Consider the following 21,539-nt stretch of genomic DNA (forward strand, 5'->3'; position numbering starts at 1 on the left):
AATCAGGAATTTAAAGATAATTTTCACATAATACAACGTCTAGGTTTAGGAGATAAAGGATGGAAAGGATTGAAGAAAACTCTTGGATTTCAACTCCAACTCAACAATAAAGGCATGGGAAAACATTTCCCAAAATGCTGAAACAACGATGTACAGGAAGAGCAAGAAATACACTTAAATATTTGTCCTTCTAATTATGCAGTCTATTCTCTAAGGCTTCTTTGTCATACACTTGAGAGTTAGCTATGGGTCGCTGTTAATTCCAAAGAATTCCCTCTGGGTGAGGAATGAATGGAACTGCTGGGTGTCTGGCTGACGTAACAGCCCCCACACTCTGGGCAAGTATCCCCCAAAGATGGGCTACAGCTCCCTAGCATCACACGGTAATAAGAGCCGGCTTATCCACATCTGCAGTACGGCAGAGTAAATTGGGAGAGTGAAGGCATCACAATTCTGAAATATTTGCAGGATTGATATGGTCTACAAGAGTAAGATTTACAATCCATACTTATATTGGTGTTATTTAGGGGATGCATTTCTCTAAGTAATTATTACAGTCCTTTATGTGCCTCAAAGGATTGTAGGTCCCCCATATTGAAAGAGTCATTTCTGAAACAACAGCAAGAAAAAAACAGATCAAAAGAGTGAAACGAACCTGTATATCTTTCTCTAGTGTATGGGGCAAGACCAAGCCGGCACAGTCCGATGGCTCATGATATTTCAGCTAAGAGGGATGGCTGTTCATTACATTTGTTGATATCAGTTTTGTTACAAAGGGGTAACTAACCGCTTCATGGGTGAGAAGATGGCCATGGAGACAGAGGACCCCAACCAGACTGTGGTGAGCCACTTCTTTCTGGAGGGTCTGATGTACACAGCTGAACATCCTAGCCTCTTCTTCCTCCTCTTCCTCCTCATCTACAGCATCACCTTGACCGGGAATCTCCTCATTCTCATAACTGTGGGTTCTGACCCTCAACTCCGCTCCCCTATGTACCACTTCCTGGGGCACCTCTCCTTCCTGGATGCCTGTTTGTCCACAGTGACGGTGCCCAAGGTCATGGCAGGCCTCCTGACTGCGGATGGGAAGGTGATTTCCTTTGAGGGCTGCGCTGTACAACTTTACTGCTTCCATTTCCTGGCCAGCACTGAGTGCTTCCTATACACAGTCATGGCCTATGACCGCTACCTAGCTATCTGTCAGCCGCTGCACTACCCAGTGGCCATGAACAGACGGATGTGTGCGGGGCTGGCTGGACTCACTTGGACAGTAGGTGCTGTGCACTCTGCAATCCATACCTCCCTCACCTTCCGCCTGCTCTACTGTGGTCCTCACCACATTGCCTACTTCTTCTGCGACATCCCCCCGGTGCTGAAGCTGGCCTGTGAAGACACCACCATTAATGAGCTTGTCATGCTGGCCAACATTGGCATCGTGGCTGCAGGCTGCCTGATCCTCATCGTCATATCCTACATCTTCATCGTCGCGGCAGTGCTGCGGATCCGCACTGCCCAGGGCCGGCGGCGCGCCTTCTCCACCTGCTCATCCCACCTCACAGTGGTGCTTCTGTACTACGTGCCACCTGTCTGCATCTACCTGCAGCCTCGCTCCGGGGGGGCAGGAGCTGGGGCCCCCGCTGTCTTCTACACGATCATCACTCCCATGCTCAACCCTTTTCATCTACACTCTGCGGAACAAGGAAGTCAAGAGGGCTTTCCAAAGGCTTCTGGGCCGTGGCTCGCGAGAGTCTCCAGCAGACAGCCCACCCCCCTGACCTGTGCTGGGATTCTTCATTTTTCTGCCAAGAAAACAACTGTTCCCAGAGCAAAATGGGGAGGGAAAATCATTCAGGTGGGAATCAGTGCAACTGAGTTTCAGCCCAGCCACGAGCTTTTCCACCTCCCTTTGGCCAAGTGACATTTCTCAATGTCTCAGTCACAAACTCTCCATCTATAAAATGGAAAGACCCCATAGGTGATGTCTATGAGTATCTTCCAGATCGAAGTTCCATGCCTCAGAGGTATGTGAAATGCTGTTCATATCCTCACTTGTTTTAATAAATGATTCTTTTTTTATTTCAGATGTAATAATTTGATTAAATAAATAGCACATATTAAAGAATACTGATAACAAAAATGTAATGAACAAATAATAAATAAAATTTTACCTATGTATCACCTAGCTTAAGAGAACAAACCATGCTTTCAAGAAGATAAAATACAACTACACAGAGAAAAGTGACTTGCTCAAGGCCACTTAGGAAGTGTCATTATCTTCACTTTTCCATTCAAGATCATATATAACAAAGTAGTAGAAGTAAGCTGGATTTTGAGGTCAGAGCTACCTGTATTTTAATCCTGATCCCACCAGTCAGTGAGGTGTAGAATCTTGTGCAAATTTTATGATACTTGGTTTCTCAATGTCCTCTGTTAATTGTAAAGTTAAAAATAACGACTTTGGGGCACCTGACTGGCTCAATCATTAAGTGTCTGCCTTTGGCTCAGGTCATGATCCCAGGGTCCTCCATCCAGCCCCGCATTGGGCTCCCTGCTCGGCGGGAAGCCTACTTCACCCTCCCCCACTCCCCCTCCTTGCGTTCCCTTTCTCACTGTGTCTCTCTCTGTCAAATAAATAAATAAAAATCTTAAAAAAAAAAAAAACTGCTTTGTAGGATTTTATGAGGTTAAGTGCCCAGTGCAAAATAAATGTTCCCTTTTCTTACCAAGCCTGCTAAGGACGTCAAAGAGAGCTTATTCTATAAGCTAAGGTTCAATGGATCTCTGAAGAATTAGAGGGGTTTTGATATCTTCATTGAACATGGAGGAAGCAACACAAAAAATATGTATATTTCTAGACTCCAAGGTAACAAATAATAACTCTAGGCTTTAGTGAGAGCAGCTTGCCATAGAAGTGGGTAGAGACGGGCTGTGTTCAAAAAAAGTCTGTGAATGACCTGAAAGTACTCTATAGACGGAAAAAGGGCCTTGAATGTCAGATGTAAGAGTTTGGATCATGCACCAGACATTCTCTCTTTATTTCTCCGGTTCTTCTACAGGAAGAAGCAGCAGCCACATTCATAAATGCTAAAACAAAAGGGACAAATGGTAGAATGACCAGTTAATAGACAACCATAACAACCTAGACATGAGAAAAATAGCGTCTAACTTGGGTAATGTCATTGGAGATGGAGAGGCATTTTACAGAATTATGTTTAGAGGTGTTGTAAAGGGAACAAACTGAAAAAGCATTAGAATTATAGTAGTAACCATAATCATTTTGAGCACACAAATGTATAAGGCACTGTGCCTGTTATTTGATATTATTCCTCCTTAAAACTATATTTCAAGACAAGGGTATTAATCACCTTCTACAGACAAGAAAACTGAGACTGAAGGAGGTGACATAAATTTTCCAAGATCATGCAATCAGTAATAGTTGAATCCAGGATTTCAATTCATGTCTGTATGGCTTCAGAAACCCCACATTTTGATTATACCTGAATACCTTGGAGAGAATTCAATCTAGCCTTCACTGTTTACAAACTCCCAATTACATTAGAGGTCTCAACATCATGTTACACCTTGAACCAAGGGTAGTCCTCTTTGAGATAAGGATTCCCTGAACTTTAAATAGTGCCTCATCCTCCATAAAGGCAGGATCTGAACCTGGCATTTCTGGAACAGAAAAAATACACCAAAAATAAAGAAGTCGGGGCACCTGGGTGGCTCAGTGAGTTAAGCCTCTGCCTTTGGCTTAGGTCATGATCTCAGGGTCCTGGGATCCAGCCCCGTGTGGGGCTCTCTGCTCAGCAGGGAGCCTGCTTCCCCCTCTCTCTCTGCCTGCCTTTCCGCCTACTTGTGATCTCTCTCTGTCAAATAAATAAATAAAATCTTAAAAAAAAAAAGAAAAAAGAAAAGAAAGAAAGAAGTGAATCAAAGATGCTGCCCTCAGCCAAAATTCAGAACTAATCTTTGTTCTAGTATCTCAGAGTTACTGATATATCTGTAGAAAGGCCAGAAGGAACCCAGAGAAGTTCATTATTCCCATAGAGTAGGTTTTAAACACAGGGAGTGCCAAACATAGAATGGGAGGCAGAGCTAAAACAAAGTATGGTCCTGTCCTAAAGCATTCCTCTATATCATCAAATGGCTGCTTTGTTAAAATAATAGGAACATCTCGGAAGAAGAATGTGCCTATACCATTCCATTCCCTTCTTCCCAACTTTGGCCCTACCCTTTCTATACCTGTCTACCCAGTAAGAATCCTTTACTCTCTCAGACTCTGCTCTTTTGTCTTCATATCTGACCCAGTCAGCCTGGATTCTTCATCACACTGATTTATTATAGCTTTCACAATGGCACTAAAGCTATCCTGTCTTACATAGTTATTGAATGCATCATGTGCATAACAGTATTATAAGAACTTTAAGAGCATGAAGTCCATAGACCTCGTATATGTCCCAACCAAAGGTTAACTCTATAAAATATTTGTTCAACTCAATACTCAAAATCTGAAAATCAAACAAGACACTATCCATTCTTCACAAGAAGAGTATCAAGTCAGAAAATTGGTTTTTCATCCAGACGAATTGTTCCTCCCAATTATCTTCTCCTTTTAGATATTTTGATCTTCAGTTTTGATTTTTAAATTTAGGAGACTGGATGTATTTCTAATATTACAGGCTCACTTGAAATTTAAAGGAAGCAGATGACAGAATTACTGAGTATTAGTTAAGATGAAAACGATACTTAACAAAAGGAGGGCAACTGCATAGGGCTATCATTTTCTCAGTCTCCTGGCAAAGCCAATAGGGCATAGACTGATAGTCTCTTGTTGATGAATATGGGAAAGGAACAGGAAACAAATGCATTATTTAGGCAGGATAACTTGCCACGAGGACATGCTACAAGAGTGACAAAGCATCCTTACTATTGGTCATCTATGGTCTGGTGCTTCTGAGGGAGAAGTTCACCAGGACTCCTAAAGGTGGAATGTGCAAAGAAATTGTGAACCATGTGATCAGATGAACTAACTAACCTCCTCGAATGAAGGACTTCCGTGGCAACAGTGGCATTCAAATAATGAAGCTGCGAGTGATACATGATTTCAGTCCTGTTGTTGTTTTAATAATGTGACAATTTGTAAAGCATATAGTTGTGTCCCCCTCACCAGCAATGCTAGAATTTAATAAAATAATATTTCTTTGAAAATATTTTATTACTTAGTTTTTATTGCCAAGTTTATATCCACTAATTGCTAAAATGGGTTTTAGCGATTGCTAACAGTTGTGCTATGTAAATTAGGGTAAATATCTGAATAAAACTGGGGGGGCACAGACTTAGAGACACCATGACAAGGTAGTGTTTCCCCAGAATGTTGTAGAAATGTGTAAGCTTAGGAGTCAGATGTTTTACCACCCTTTAATTAAGGGAGGTTCACGATGAAATAAGAATGCCCCAAAGTTTGAGTAAGAGTCCTTGAACTTAGATCATTCTCTTTCTCTCTCTCTCTCTTTCTCCCCTGAAGCCTTCAATAAAGGCTTATAAATTCTAAGATATTGAGGCAGATTGTATTTTTCTAAAATGACCACAACAGTATCATTCATACCAAACCTTCTTCTTGAAAAGAAATGAAGCCACTTTCCATCAAGAGCTAAGGGATCTGTTCCCCAACCCTCCCCCCGACCCTGTCTTCTCAATTTGAAAGATGCTAGGTGACTTCTCAGGCTGGATCACCATAGGCAATGCAGTCTCGCCTTGGCTCTTGAAGGCACTTACTTTTGGAACTATTCACCATGCTCTGAGACAGGGCAAATAGCCATGGGCCACGGAAAGAGACGCATGTAGAGAGGTTCACATGAAGAGGTTCTGAGGCCCTGGGCCCAGTGCAGCTAAGTTCTCAGTGACAACAGTGAGTACAGGCTTCCCAGCCATAGGACTGAGCCATCGAACCTCAGGCTGCCCAAGGGACTACCAAGTGAAGGGGAGATGAGCCTTTACCACCATACCTGGCACAAATTCCAGACTTGTGATTAAATCAATGATTGTTGTTTTAAGATGCTAAATGTTGGGATGTTTTGTTACATAGCAAAAAAATTAACAAGAGCACAATCTATGCCTGGTCACTGCTACTAACATATACACACAGACATGAGTATAGTATCATCCCCAGGTAATCCTCAGGAACCATTGGTTGTGCTCCCAAACAATTTACCCATTGTTCTTTATATTCTGTTCCCTCACATCTTATAGTAATAGAACAAATAATAGAACAAACCGATTCCAAAGTTAGCAGAAGGAAGGATATAAAGATTAGAGTAAAAATAAATGAAATACAAAACAAGGAAACAATAGGGGGGCGCCTGGGTGGCTCAGTGGGTTAAGCCGCTGCCTTCGGCTCGGGTCATGGTCCTGGGGTCCTGGGATCGAGCCCCACATCGGGCTCTCTGCTCAGCGGGGAGCCTGCTTCCCCCCTCTTTCTCTGCCTGCCTCTCTGCCTGTCATCTCTGTCAAATAAATAAATAAAATCTTTAAAAAAAAAAAAAAAAAAAAAAAAACAAGGAAACAATAGGAAAAAATCTACAAAACTAAGTGTTGGTTTTTTGAAAAGATAAAATTGACAAACCCCTAGCTAGATTAAGGGGAAAAAGAGAGAGAAAACTCAAAGAAATAAAATAAGAAACTTTACAACTGATGGCCAGAAATAAAAAAGATCATGAGACACTATTATGAGCAAATATAGACCAGCAAATTTTGCAATGCAGAATAAATGGATAAATTCCAGGAAACATAAAACTTACCAAGACTAAATTATGAATAAATAGAAAGTCTGAATAGATCTATTAACAAATCTGCAGGTTAGAGAAGTACTCAAAAACCTCCCAACAAAGAAAAGCCCAGGACCAGAAGGCTTGACAGATGAATTCTACCAAACATTTAAAGAAGAATTAATACCAGTCTTTCTTAAGCTCTTGGGTGAGTGAGTCAGTGGCCAATGGTGGGAATCAGGTATCTTACTGTGAGAACTGGCAGCTTACAAACAAGCAAGGAGAAAAAGCACGTGGTACTAGATTAGAACAGGAGTCATCAGTATGCACACACGTTTAACTGAATATAGCCACAGATGACTGCATATGGACATATTTATTGATATGTGTAGATACATGTATTTCCTTGTTCTATCAGCTTAGAGGGCCTAGAAGCAATGATACTCTCATAGCAGCAAGAAAATTTCATGCCCAAATGTTGGTTACTAATGACGATCTGCAATGAAAGAAACCAGGAAAGGAACTTGGGCAGGAAAGAAGAGCCTGGAGCATCTTCTGGTGCCAGAAAGCAAAGAAGTACTAAACTACACATGCACATATACACACACGCACACACACACGCACGGTTATGTCAAAGAGACACAAGAGCTGGGACACCTGGGACAGTGGGTTGAGATTTTGACTCTTGACTTTGGCCCAGGTCATGATCTGGTTGTGGGATCAACCCCCACATCAAGCTCTGTGCTCACTGGGGAGTCTGCTTAGGATTCTCTCTTTCTCTCCCTCTGCCCTTCCCCCACTCAAATAAATAAATCTTTAAAAAAATAAAAATAAAGAGACACAAGAACCAATTGAAAGGGTTCTCAATAGCCAAAACTTGAATAATTTGAGTAACAGAATAAATAAAGCAGTAATGGAATATAATTAATATATAAAATAAATGTCCATCACTCCATCATGATATAAATAAATGATTAAATAAGTAGATAGATAATAAAATGGAAAAATCTATGTTGCAGAAGCCTGAAGAAACAGAAAAAAAGAAATAATAGAGATAAGAGCAAAAATATTTGAACTATAGACAACATTTGCAATCCACATACCCAACAAAGACTTCCTGGTATGTATCTAGAATGTATTTTTAAAAAGAAAAAGAAAGAAGTACCAAAACTCAATGGTAAAAACAAGAACAATGCAACATTCCTATTAGAAAATGGCCAAAAGATGTAAAAAGACAGATCACTGAAGAGGACATATACCTGCCAAATAAGCACATAAAAATATGTTCAATATCATCAGGGTTGAGGGTGATATAAGTTAAAACTACAATGAGACATTTCACATCCATCAGAATGACCAGAACAAAATACAGTGACAATATGAAATATGGCACAGATGTGGAGAAGCTGGGTCATTCATATATTGTTGGAGGGAATGTAAAATGGTACCACAGCCACTTTGTTAACTAACTGGAATTTAAATAAAAACTGGAAACTAAGAAACAAATTAAAAAAAAGACATAATAGCTAAAATTTTCTCAAAATCAGTGGAAGATTCAAGAGCTATGCAAACCTTAGACAGAGTAAATCCAAAGAAATCCATGTCATGGCTCATCGTAGTCAGACTTCTGGAAACTAAAAACAAAACAAAATTATTATATCATTATACAGAGGTATAATGATTAAGATGACAACAGATTCCCCATCTGAAATAGTGACAAAGAAAGGGTTTCAACGGAAAAGAAAGAACCGCCAATTTTGATTTTTTTTTCAGGTTTTTATTTAAATTCCAGTTAGCATACAGTGTAATATTAGCTTCAGGTGTAGAATTTAGTGATTCAAGCTTTACATACAACACCCAGTGCTCATCACAAGTGCCCTCCTTAATCTCCATCATCCATTTCACCCATCCCACTGTCTATCTCCCCTCTAGTAAGCCTGTTCTCTACGGTTGAGAGTCCGTTTTCTGGCTTGCCTATCTCTTTCCCCCACCCCACTATGTTCATTTGTTTCATTTCTTAAATGCCACGTATGAGTGAAATCATATGGTTTTTGTCTTTCTCTGATTTATTTTGCTTCACATAATACACAATAATAGCTCCATCCATGTCATTACAAAAAATACCTCATGGTGCAATTGCTGAATCATAAAGTAGTTCTATTTTTAACTTTTTGAAGACCCTCCATACTGTTTTCTAGAATGTTGCACCAGTTTGCATTCCCACCAACAGTGCAAGAGGATTCCCCTTTCTCCACATCTTTACCAACATCTTTTGTTTCCCGTGTTGTTAATTTTAGCCATTCTGACAGGAGTGAGTGATATCTCATTGTAGTTTTCATTTGTATTTCCCTAATGTGAGTGATGTTGAAGATCTTTTCATGTGTCTCTTAGCCATCTGTATGTCTTCTTTGGAAAAATGTCTACTCAGGTCTTCTGCCCATTTTTAAACTGGACTGTTTTGGGGGGTGTTGAGTTTTTGTTTTTGTTTTGAGAGAGAGAGGAAGAGTGTGTGTATATGCACAAGCAGGAGGAAGTGCAGAAGGAGAGAGAAAATCCCAAGCAGGTTCCTCACTCAGCTCAGATCCCAGGGCAGGGCTCGATCTCAGGACCCTGAGATTGTGACCTGAACTGAAATCAAGAGTTGGAACTTTTAACTGATTGAGCCACCTCAGGTGTTGAGCTTTATAAGTTCTATAAATTTTATAAACTGAGTTTTATAAGAATGTCCAATGGAAAAAAGACAGTCACTTCAAAAAATGGTGTTAGGAAAACTGAACAGCAACATGCAAAAGAATGAAACTGGACCACTTTCTTACACCACAGACAAAAATAAATTCAAAATGGATGGAAGACCTAAATGTGAGGCAGGAAACTATCAGAATCCTAGAGGAAAATACAGACTGCAACCTCTTTGACCTCGGTTGGAGCAACTTCTTACTAGATGTCTCCTGAGGCAAAGGAAACAAGCAAAAATGAGCTATTGGAACTTCATCAAGATAAAATGCTTCTGCACGGTGAAGGAAACAATCGACGCCACTAAAAGGCGATCTTTGGAATGGGAGAAGATATTTGCAAATAACATATCTGATAGGGGGTTAATATCAAAAATCTATAAAGAGTTTCTCAAACTCAATTCCAATTTTGAAGTGTATATCCACTAACAATATCCTTCGGGAATAAAGAGGAAATAAATACATTTCCAGATGAAGGAACTCTAACAGAATTGGTCTTCAACATACGAACCCTTTCAGAATGGCTGAAAAAGTATATGGAACATAAAGGAAATGATCACAGGAGGAAGCCTAGACTAAACTCCAGGAAGGAGGAAATGCTGACTGTGGAAAATATAGATAAATAAAATAGACTATCTTCATGATTTTTTTTTTTAAGATTTTATTTACTTATTTGACAGATGAAGATCACAGAGAGGCAGTTAGAGAGAGAGGAGGAAGCAGTTTCCCTGCTGAGCAGAGAGCCCGATGTGGGGCTCGATCCCAGGACCCTGGGATCATGACCTGAGCCGAAGGCAGAGGCTTTAACCCACTGAGCCACCCAAGCGCCCCTATCTTCATCATTTTTTAAACTTTTTTTGACGTTTGAGGCAAAAGTAATTACACCATCTGATATGACACTCAATGTATGTAGAGGAAATACTAAAGACAGGTTTTGTTTTTGGTGGGGTTTTTTTTGTTTTGTTTTGTTTCGTTTTGTTTTTTTAGTGCGAAAGAGTAAAGGGAAGTAAATAGAAGCAAGTTTTCTACACTTTACTCCAATTCACAAAATGTCAACACTATGTAACATGTGTTATGCCCTAATAATGGGTCCATGATTAAAGGAGCGAGACTGATACAAAGCGAAGGTCAAGCAAAGCTTTATTTCGCGCCAAGCATCAAGAATCAGACCGAACGTTCAGGGCCGCACCTCTTACAAGAGAGGGCGACCCTTCTCTGTTTCACAGTCTAGCTTTTAAGGGCAAAGGCCATGCGGTTGGGCCTGGCCACACACAGGTGACCAATGAGATTGTAACACACACAGGAAACTCCACAGTGATGCTAGCTGACCAACTGAATTATAATTTACCCTAGTAGACATTTGAACCAGCCTATTACACCTTGATTAGGATTGGCGTCCAAAAGGTTCCCAAAGGGCGGGGCCCATACTCCTTGGTAGCTAGGGAGACAGTATGCAACCCCCCACTGATTGGATGTCTCCACCTGTCCTGACCCCCCTTGTATCTGTGCTTTGTTACCTGGAGCTGGTTTCCCGGACTTGTTTTTAAGTGAATCCCCTGGGGGAAGGGGAGCAGGGACAGTTTAAGGGTTAAACAACAAGGTTTTTGTTTAACCTCAATGAAAACCTCTTGCTAAAATATAAAAATATAAGATAGGTCCTTACACATGTACGTGTAGACTATGTAAGTTACATGTGTATATTGTGCTAACTAGAGTATGCAGACAGATACTTCACATCACTAAGTATAAATAAAAGCTGAATTCTGAGAAAGGTCAAGTAATTGATAGGAAGGCAAGAAAAGGAGAAACAGAGAAAAAGAATATATCAAGGATATATCAAGAAACAGTGGAAACAAGTAGAAAACAACACAATGGTAGAGTAAGCCCTCAGACATCAAGAGATCAATAATGGTCTAAATTAGTTAATTTAATTAAATGGAGATTTAATTTAAAAACAGAGATTTTCAGGGCACCTGGGTGGCTCAGTCAGTTAAGCATCTCCTTTGACTCAGGTCATGATCCCAGGATGGTGGGATCAAGCCCCACGTCAGGCTCCCTGCTCAGTGGGGATCCTGCTTCTCACCACCCCCTGCTCCTTCTCTCTAGCACTCCCTCTCAAGTAAATAAATAAAAATCTTAAAAAAAAAAAAAAAAAGCAGAGACTTTCAAGGTTCATTTAAAAAACAACCCAAACATGTTACCTACAAGAAACTTGCTTCAAATACAACAATGTAAGTAGGTTGAAAGAATGAAAAATAATAAACAATAAAAACATAGTAAGTTGCGAGAGTTGTTTATATTTTCTTAGCACAGGTCCATTATCAGATAACTATTTCTTTGGTTTATCATTTGACTTTTCATTTTCTTAACTGTGTCTTATGACAGAATATTAAATAGAGAAATAGCCAAATCAGGAAAAATCACAGTCATGAAAAGGCCAGCATAAGGGATACAGTCAATAATATTGTAACAACATTGTGTGGTTGCAGGTGGTAACTACATTTTTCATGGTGATCATTGCATCATGCATAGAATTATCAATTCTCTATGTCATACACCTAAAACTAATATAACACTGTATGTCACCTACACTTCAATTAGAAAAAAGAAAATAAGCACAATATTTAACCAGGTATTTCAAAGAAGATGTATAATTGGTAGTAGGCATACACAAAAATTCTCAGTATTATTCATTAAGGCCATGTAAATTAAAACCAAAATGAGATACTACTGCACACCCACCAGAATGGCTATGATTAAAAAGACAGATGTTACCAAGTGTTGGCAAAAACATGGAAAAAAATTGCCATATCTTGCTGGTGGGAATATAACAATAGTAGAATCTCTTTTGAAAACAGTTGGGCAGTTTCATGAAAAGTTAAAGAATTTTCATTTCGCCCGCAGTTCCATTTCCCATACTTTCACTTAACTCACTCAGAAGCAGTGCCCAGAGATCTATACATCTCCCCTCCTTCGCTACTACCTCTGGATCCTGATATCTCTGTTGACTTATCTTGAGTCTGAACTACTTTTCATCAAAGGACACTGGACTATTAGATATCCAAATGCAAAAATTTTACTCAGATCAACAGCCCACACCATATAGAAAAAGCAATTCAAGACAGATCATGAATTTAAATGTCATAATACTTAGAGAAGAAAACATAACAGAGAAATCTTGGAACTCTGGGATGAGCAAAAGATCTCTTAAATATGAAACCAGAAGTTCAATCCATAATAAAAGATTGAGACATAAGAATTCATCAAAATTGAAATTCCCTGCTCTTTGAGAGACACTATTAAGAGAAATGAAAAGACAAGACAGATTAGGAGAAAATATTTAAATCATATGTCTGATATACTTTGCATTCGGAATATATCAAGAAATCCCAAAACTTGAGACTGAAAAAACAAACAACACGATGCGCCCTATAAGACTGCACACATTGCCTGTCTTACTTACCACTATATCTGCAATGTTTAACAATGGAGCCTTGGACAGGATAGATGCTCAGCCTCTATTAATAACTATACTGTTTGTGCCATTAACCCTCTGAGACAAAAGGGGCAGTGAAAATCATAATGGGTAAATGCTGACTGCTAAAAGAATTAGAGCTTTTTAAGTCTATTTGAGAAAAAGACAAAAATTCTTCTACTAATATAGCCTCTCCTATTATCTATATTTCCTGCCCTGAAATCCCAAGAGGGAAAACCCAGTGTAGGCTCCTTTTTATTCCTGACGGCTCTAAAAAGGTTATCTTAGTTTCTTGTCCTTAGGATCTAGGATCAGAAGGAAATCCCCCTTTATCACACTCCCTCGAGACCGGAGACCAGAAGGAGAAGAACATCTTTCTATTTTTATCTTCTTTGGGGAAACAAAGGAATCTCCCAAAACAAAATGCCCTACAGTGATGTAATAGACCTCTTTCATTTCCATCACAGCCTTTCAATAGAGGTTTATGGAATGAATGAATGAATGAATGGCCAAATCTCAAGTCCACCAAAGTCTGTATATCCATGACAAATCTTCACAGGAATTCCAGACATGTCTCAGTCAAAAATCTCACACTTTACCATTTCTGAATTTACCAACATTCAACCTTTTATACTTAAAATTTTTAATTTCTGAAAATGAGCTGAAGAATGACAAAGGAACTCCTTTTTACTTTCTATGAAAAGATAGAGGACTGGTCCTCCTCCTCCTCCTTATATATAATTAACTCAGTTTACCCTATTATTTGAATCATTTGCATTCCTATTTTGATTTTTTACTGTTCTCTCTGTAATTTCATACATTGTGTGCCCCTCCTAGGTTTGGCATCTATACCTAACCCATTTATGAAAACATCCTTTTCTTCAAAGTCGTACTCAGTGCAATTTTAACATCTTTGTTCCTCAGACTGTAGATAAAAGGATTCATCATTGGCCCCACGATGGTATAAAAAACTGTGGATACTTTGTCTTGATCCAGAGACCCAGCAGATGGCTTAAGATACATGAATGCTGATGATCCAAAGAAGAGAGAAACAGTAACTATGTGGGAGCTGCAGGTACTGAAGGCTTTGGACCGGCCCTCAGAAGAACGGATGCGGAAGATGCTGGAGAGGATCAAGGCATAAGAAATAGAGATGGTGAGACTGGGCACTATTACGTTGACGCCCACCACAATGAAAACCACTAGCTCATTGATGTAGGTGCTTGTGCAGGAGAGCCGGAGGAGAGGAGGTATGTCACACATGTAATGATTGATGATGTTGTCACCGCAGAAAGTGAGTCTCAGCATGCACCCGGTGTGGGCCACGGCACCCGCAATCCCCATCGCATATGTTCCGGCCATCAGCGCGAGGCAGACCCGATGGGACATGATGGCCTTGTAAAGCAGGGGCTTACAGATGGCCACATACCTGTCATAGGCCATGGATGTCAAAATACAGCACTCATCAATAACAAAGAAGGAGAAGAAACAGAGCTGTGTCATGCACTCTGCGTAAGAGATGATGTTCTCTGTTACAAAACCCATCAGCATTCTAGGGATGATGACAGACGAGTAGCAGAGATCAATGAAGGAAAGGTTGAAGAGGAAGTAGTACATGGGGGTGTGCAGGTGAGGGTTCAGACCAATCAGAATAATCAAGCCCATGTTCCCCACCACGGTGACCACATAGATTCCTAAGAAAATGAAGAAGAAAGGCAGCTGGAGTTCTGGCTGTTGTGTTAAACCCAGCAGGATAAATTCGGTCACTGAAGAGTCATTTCCTGCGGCCATTCTTCCCTAAGGCACATCTGTGAGAACGGGACAAAGGGTGACATTGCAATGAGTACCCAGCTCTCCCCGCCAATCCCCCCATATTGAGACTGAGACCCAGAATGAGAGAATGAACTCAAGCCCACCCTGCTGTGTACCTTTGTTGTCTCCACTGTAAAGTCTGAGGGATTGTTCAAAGATGTGTATCAAACACGCTAACAGGTGAGTGCCGTAGGTGTGACACTGAGGAACCCTGTGACCAATCAGGGCTACCTTGTCTGTGTTCCACTCCTGCTCTGACTGTCCACCAGCCCCTCCTAATGACCCATGGCTGCCTCCACGGGGACGAGATGAGGGCATCTCAAATCTTTAGCTGCCATAGCTGAGGCTGGGAAGAAAGAGAACAGGACAGATCAAATCAATATTCACCCTTCAATATAGGGCCTTGCTAACCTTTCTCCCTTATTCCCAAGGAGACACAAGTAAGTGGCTCTGATGAATTTCAGAGGTGAGTAGCCCAGAACAGAGATCCTCTTTGTTACCTTTTTTGTTTTGACCGAGGAAACCAGAGCACAGACCTCTGACGAGCCATGACTTACAGATGATGATTTCTGACAGTGGCTTTGACCAGAGTGGTTTTCTCCAGACAAGGTGGTAGTAAATAGCACCCTGCCCGTGCCCAAAGAGCCCCCTGCTAATATGACCCCAAGGGTTTTCATGAATTAGGAAATCCTAGGGACCTGATTAAAAATGAGAAAATGGTTCTCCCAGTGTTTTCCCCAGAGATCAGGCTTTGTAGCAAAGAGACATTACCTACTGTGCATGTATAGCCCAAGTTCATTATAGGAACACTGACTTCTTAGAATATACCATTTTTCACACCTTTGGGGTTGTTGCCAAATAGGGCACATCCCAAATAGAAAAACAGATGATCCTTCCTGCAACCACAGCCCCTCTTGCCATACGAAATACTATACATTATTTGTTAGTTGTGTCTTCCCACAACACACACACACACACACACATTTATACACTCACATACATTTGAATTTAAGTTCTAAAGCGATAAGGATTTTGTCTATTTTCTTCAGCACTATTTCTGGAGCACCTTAGACTAATATGAAGGATATATAGTAGGTATTGAATATTAGTTTGATTAAATAAATGAATGAGAATCCCTTTTTTCCATCTTTCCTGGGCCCTGTGCTGGTTACTGACTACAATGGAATTCTTGCCGCACAGGCAAAGGCTTTCATGGCATCCATGTTTTTCTTTGCACACCTGAGTGTGGAGTAGGAAAAACACCAGGAACATCCATGAAGGCCACTGCTGAACTCCCGGTGTCCATGTAGGAGCACTTCAGATCAAAGATACTGAAGTCAGGGAAAAAATATTATTTTCCTCCACCCTCAGTGTCACATAGAGGACTGCCATAGGCTCTCAGAGAGGTCCCGATGTCTCTCCCCAGGGACGGCAGCAGAGACTCAGATCAAAAGGCAGATTTGGATTAGCCTAGGAAGCTCCAAAATGCCAAAGTCCTGCTCAGCTCCCTGGGGGAGGCCGTGGGGAACCATTCACGATTCTTATTGCTCTTTTGGCACCAGATTGAAATCATCAAAATGGAGACTCTTGGGAAGATTAACGTGGTGAGCACCAGCAAGCTGGACTGGTGTGCGAAAGACTAGAGGCAGGGTCAGCTTTGGGAGACAATTACAACAGTCTATGAATGACTTTTAGATGCCCTGAATTAACAGTGCTACTGTCAGTAATTCCAAGAAACAAACATACTCAAGAGACATTGCAAAGGGAGATTCACCCAGACTTCTTACGAAGAGGATAGAAATAGACAAAAAGAGTTGCAAAAAATGCTAGCCTCAGTGTTGGGATAAACTATGCTGTGACTACAAACAGAATGAACTCGAAGTATTTATGGAAAGTGTACATTCGGGTTGAACATGGTGAGGTTGGCTGCTAGCCAGACAGCGAAGCAGAAGCACACGTTAGGCAACAGCCCAATGAATGCTAAATAAATGTAAGGAGGAGGGTTACACATGAGAAAAAGATTTGGGGATCGTTTCCATAAAGGCTAAAGCCACGGGATTAGGTAAACTCAAGGAGAGAAAAGATGAAGAAAGATTATGCTAAGTGAAGTAAGTCAAGGAGAGAAAGACAAGTATCATATGGTTTCACTCATATATAGAACATAGGTAATAACACGGAGGACCATGGGGGAAAGGAGGGAAATCTAAAGAGGGAGAAATCGGACAGGGAGATGAACCATGAGAGTCTATGGACCCCGGGAAACAAACTGGGGGTTTCAGAGGGGAGGCAGGTAAGGGAAGGGGGTAATGGGGTGATGGGTATTAAGGAGGGCACGTGTTGTGATGAGCACTGGGTGTTACATGTAACTAATGAATCACTGAACACTACATCAAAAACTAACTGAACATAAATGAATAAATATAAAAAGAAAAAGAAAAAAGAAAAGAAGGAGAAAAGGAGCAGAAAGGCTAGAAGAAAATTTGAGAAATCCTCCCATGGTAGGTTTTATATTTAGGGTCATTTTAAACCAAACCATTACTGATATGAATCCTAATTACTATTCTTAGCCTCCTCAAAATTACTAGGGGACTAAAAATTCCTCAGGCCAAATTTGAAAAGTGCCCCACTGGATGGACATTCCTTAGGCTGCAACAGTGATGAGTACCTGCGGGAGTTCATAAAATGTTTCATCATTTTTTGTTTTGTTTCTTTTTGGCAGAAAAACAGAGGGCACACATGAGAAGAGGGAGAGAGAGAATCCCAAGCAGGCTCCACGCCCAGTGCAGAGCCAACGTGGGGCTAGATCTCATGACCCTGAGATCATGACCTGAGCTGAAATCAAGAGTCAGTTATTTAACTGACTGAGCCACCCAGGCACCCCCATAAAATGTGTTCTGTATAGAAACTTACAAACTCTTATTTGGCTGATACAATAACCAGAAAGAGTCCCTCTAAACTTATATGAAGTCACATTGCAAGAATCTTACATGAAGGTTTTAAGCCACAGTTGAAAGTCATTCTTTCATCTTTAATGCAAACCACCTAAATATGGGCAAATGGGAAATGAAGATAGGGAGGTTCTGAGCTTATCCTTACATTGCAAAACTCTCATTCCCTCCCTACCTTTCTCCCATCTACATAATGCTCGCCTTGGCCTAATTCTGTTAAAACAATGTTAAATGGTCTTCCTTTCTCTGAAATATATCAGCGCCTCTTGTCCATGCCTGACTCCTTTTTTTTTTTTAAGATTTTTATTTATTTACTTATTTGTCAGAGAGAGAGAGAGAGAGAGAGCAGAAGCACGGAGAGCTGAAGGCAGAACAAGCAGGGCGGGCAGGGGAAGAAGCAGGCTCCCTGCTGAGCAAGGAGCCGGATGTGGGACTCAATCCCAGGATTCTGGGATCGTGACCTGAGCCAAAGGCGGATGCTTGACCAACTGAACCACCCAGGTGTCCCCTGACTCCTTTTTTATTTTTTTTTAAGATTTTATTGATTTGACAGAGAGAGAGAGAGAGATCACAAGTAGGCAGAGAGGCAGGCAGAGAGAAGGGGAAGCAGGATCCCCACTGAGCAGAGAGCCCGATGCAGGGCTCGATCCCAGGACCCTGGGATCATGACCTGAGCTGAAGGCAGAGGCTTAAACCCACTGAGCCATCCAGGAACCCCCCCCACCCGCGACTCCTTTTTAAGTAACTCAAGCTCAATACGTACTACCTTGTCATAGTCAGTGTTAATCAAAGCTTTATGTGATGCTCTATTTTCTAAAGATGCAGAAAATAAAACCATGTATTTTAACCCAGAGCATGATGTTTTCATATATGTTTACATTGTCAAATGATCATCACAATCAAGCCATTTAACATATTCATTACCTCATGTAATTATGAGTTTTTTGTGATGAGAACACTTAAGATCAACTCTCTTAGCAAATTTCAAGGATATATTACAGTATCATTAACTATAGCTATGATGTTGTACATTAGATCTCTGTAACTTACACATCTTACTTAACTGAATTTTTGTCCCCCTTGGAGAGCATCTCCCCCTTTTGCTCGCTCCCAGGCCCTGACAACCATCATTCTACTCTATGCTTTCATGAGTTTCAGATGTTGAGATTATATATATACAAGTGAAATCATGCAATCTTGTAGTATTTGTCTCTTTTTTTTGTCTGCCTTATTTCACTTAGCATAATGTCCTCTAAGTCCAACTATGCTGTCCCAAATGCAGAATTTCTTTCTTTCTTTAAGGCTGACTAAACCATAAACATTTTTTTTAGAAGTCAGCTCATCCTAAGATTAACTTCTTCTCTAAGTTCTAATCAGTAAAGAATATACACAAAGACCTCTAGTCAAATAAGATAAATGAATCAGCTGTAGCAATGGGCAAGGGGACCCTTATCTGTAGAAAGCAGAACTCTCTAGTAAATATTAGATTGGGAAAGTACACCTTACTCTTAAAGCCAAATGAGGTTTCCTATGTATTCCCTCTTGCCTGATCCACTGTGAACGAAAGGAAAATTGTGGACACACCCCACAGGCAGAAAAGGAATTGCATGTACCAATCTATTTACCTTGCAGGAGTGAGGGTGGGGAGATCGTGCCCCAAAGAGTCATTTTTCTATTAATAAATGAACTGGTCCAAAGAAAAGGCTGGACTTGCCTTCTTGCTTTTGAAGCATGATGGCTCCACCTACTGATAAAGGTCTGACCCTGTTAGGTCCATTATTAAATGAAATGAGACTGAGACAAAGTGAGTTATTTAAAGCTTTATTTTATGATAAGTATCAGAAATCAGATTGATCCGCCAGAGGAACGAGACTGAAACAAAGTTAAAGTTATGCAAAACTCTATTCTATGCCAAGCATTAGAAGTCAGACTGACTGGCCAGGGCCGTCTCTGAAGAGAGCAACCCCTCCCCATCTTACAGGCTACCTTTTATTGGGTGAAACTGCAACCCGTATCTTGGTATCTCAACCCACCGGGTTTGTGTGTCTCTTGTTGATTGGCTAGTTCCATCTGGTCTGGTGACGTGTTATTCAAGATTACCCCATGCCAGGAACCATTACAAACAGTACTTTTTGGGAAGGCTTAGTCAGTTAACATATTCAGTGTGAATAATAAGATTGTCGTCCTTCCCAAGATGGAGTCATTTAGGGGTTTTGGGGGGGGGGGATTATTTGTTTGTTTTTTTTCTTTTCAACATAACAGTATTCATTGTTTTTGCACCACACCCAGTGCTCCATGCAATCCATGCCCTCCCTAATACCCACCACCTGGTTCCCCCAACCTCCCACCCCTTGCCCCTTCAAAACCCTCAGGTTGTTTTTCAGAGTCCATAGTCTCCCATGGTTCACCTCCCCTTCCAATTTCCCTCAACTCCCTTCTCCTCTCCATCTACCCTTGTCCTCCATGTTATTTGTTATGCTCCACAAATAAGTGAAACCATATGATAATTGACTCTCTCTGCTTGACTTATTTCACTCAGCATAATCTCTTCCAGTCCCATCCATATTGCTACAAAAGTTTGGGTATTCATCCTTTCTGATGGAGGCATAATACTCCATAGTGTATATAAACCACATCTTCCTTATCTATTCATCCGTTGAAGGGCATCTTGGTTCTTTCCACAGTTTGGCGACCGTGGCCATGGCTGCTATAAACATTGGGGTACAGATGGCCCTTCTTTTCACTACATCTGTATCTTTGGGCTAGATACCCAGTAGTGCAATTGCAGGGTCATGGGGAAGCTCTATTTTTAATTTCTTGAGGAATCTCCACACTGTTCTCCAAAGTGGCTGCACCAACTTGCATTCCCACCAACAGTGTAAGAGGGTTCCCCTTTCTCCACATCCTCTCCAACACATGTTGTTTCCTATCTTGCTAATTTTGGCCTTTCTAACTGGTGTAAGGTGATATCTCAATGTGGTTTTAATTTGACTCTCCCTGATGGCTAGTGATGGTGAACATTTTTTCATGTGTCTGATAGCAAATCTGTGATCACCAAGACAGCATGGTACTGACATAAAAACAGACACATAGACCAGTGGAACAGAGTAGAGAGCCCAGATATGGACCCTCAACTCTATGGTCAAATAATCCTCGACAAAACAGGAAAAAATATCCAGTGGAAAAAAGACAGTCTCTTCAATAAATGGTTGTGGGAAAATTGGACAGCTATATGTAGAAGAATGAAACTCAACCATTCTCTTACACCGTACACAAAGATAAACTTGAAATGGATAAAAGACCTCAACATGAGACAGGAATCCATCAGAATCCTAGAGAACATAGGCAGTAACCTCTTCGATATCAACCACAACAACTTCTTTCAAGATATGTCTCCAAAGACAAAGGAAACAAAAGCGAAAATGAACTTTTGGGACTTCATCAAGATCAAAACCTCCTGCACAGCGAAGGAAACAGTCAACAAAACAAAGAGGCAACCCACGGAATGGGAGAAGATATTTGCAAATGACAGTACAGACAAAAGGTTGATATCCAGGATCTATAAAGAACTCCTTAAACTCAACACACACAAAACAGATAATCATATCAAAAAATGGGCAGAAGATCGCTTCTCGGCCTTTTGGCTAAGATCAAGTGTAGTATCTGTTCTTATCAGTTTAATATCTGATACGTCCTCTATCCAAGGACAATATATTAAATGGATTTTTGGAGCAGGGAGATGGAATAGGAGCTTGCTCCGTCCTCTCAACACATCGACCTGGTATTGCAGTACTTCCAGGAACGG

General features: G+C 40.8%; 2 protein-coding genes across 2 annotated transcripts; one reads left to right on the forward strand and one right to left on the reverse strand.

Moving 5' to 3' along the window:
• Positions 1-805: 805 nt before the first annotated feature.
• OR10S1 (olfactory receptor family 10 subfamily S member 1) lies at positions 806-1,775 on the forward strand (the record flags this gene model as incomplete). The annotated part of the gene is given in 2 exon segments (XM_080815523.1): positions 806-1,675; positions 1,677-1,775. Coding segments are annotated over 2 exon segments (969 nt in total).
• A 12,060-nt stretch (positions 1,776-13,835) lies between these two features.
• LOC308350367 (olfactory receptor 8B3-like) lies at positions 13,836-14,765 on the reverse strand (the record flags this gene model as incomplete). Its single annotated transcript, XM_080815549.1, has 1 exon — positions 13,836-14,765. One exon carries the CDS (start codon positions 14,763-14,765, stop codon positions 13,836-13,838), a length of 930 nt encoding a protein of 309 aa, XP_080671675.1.
• Between the last annotated feature and the right edge of the window lie 6,774 nt (positions 14,766-21,539).

The sequence above is a fragment of the Martes martes genome (assembly GCF_963455335.1).
Source record: "Martes martes genome assembly, chromosome: 10".
In the NCBI taxonomy this organism is placed as follows: Eukaryota; Metazoa; Chordata; class Mammalia; order Carnivora; family Mustelidae; genus Martes; species Martes martes.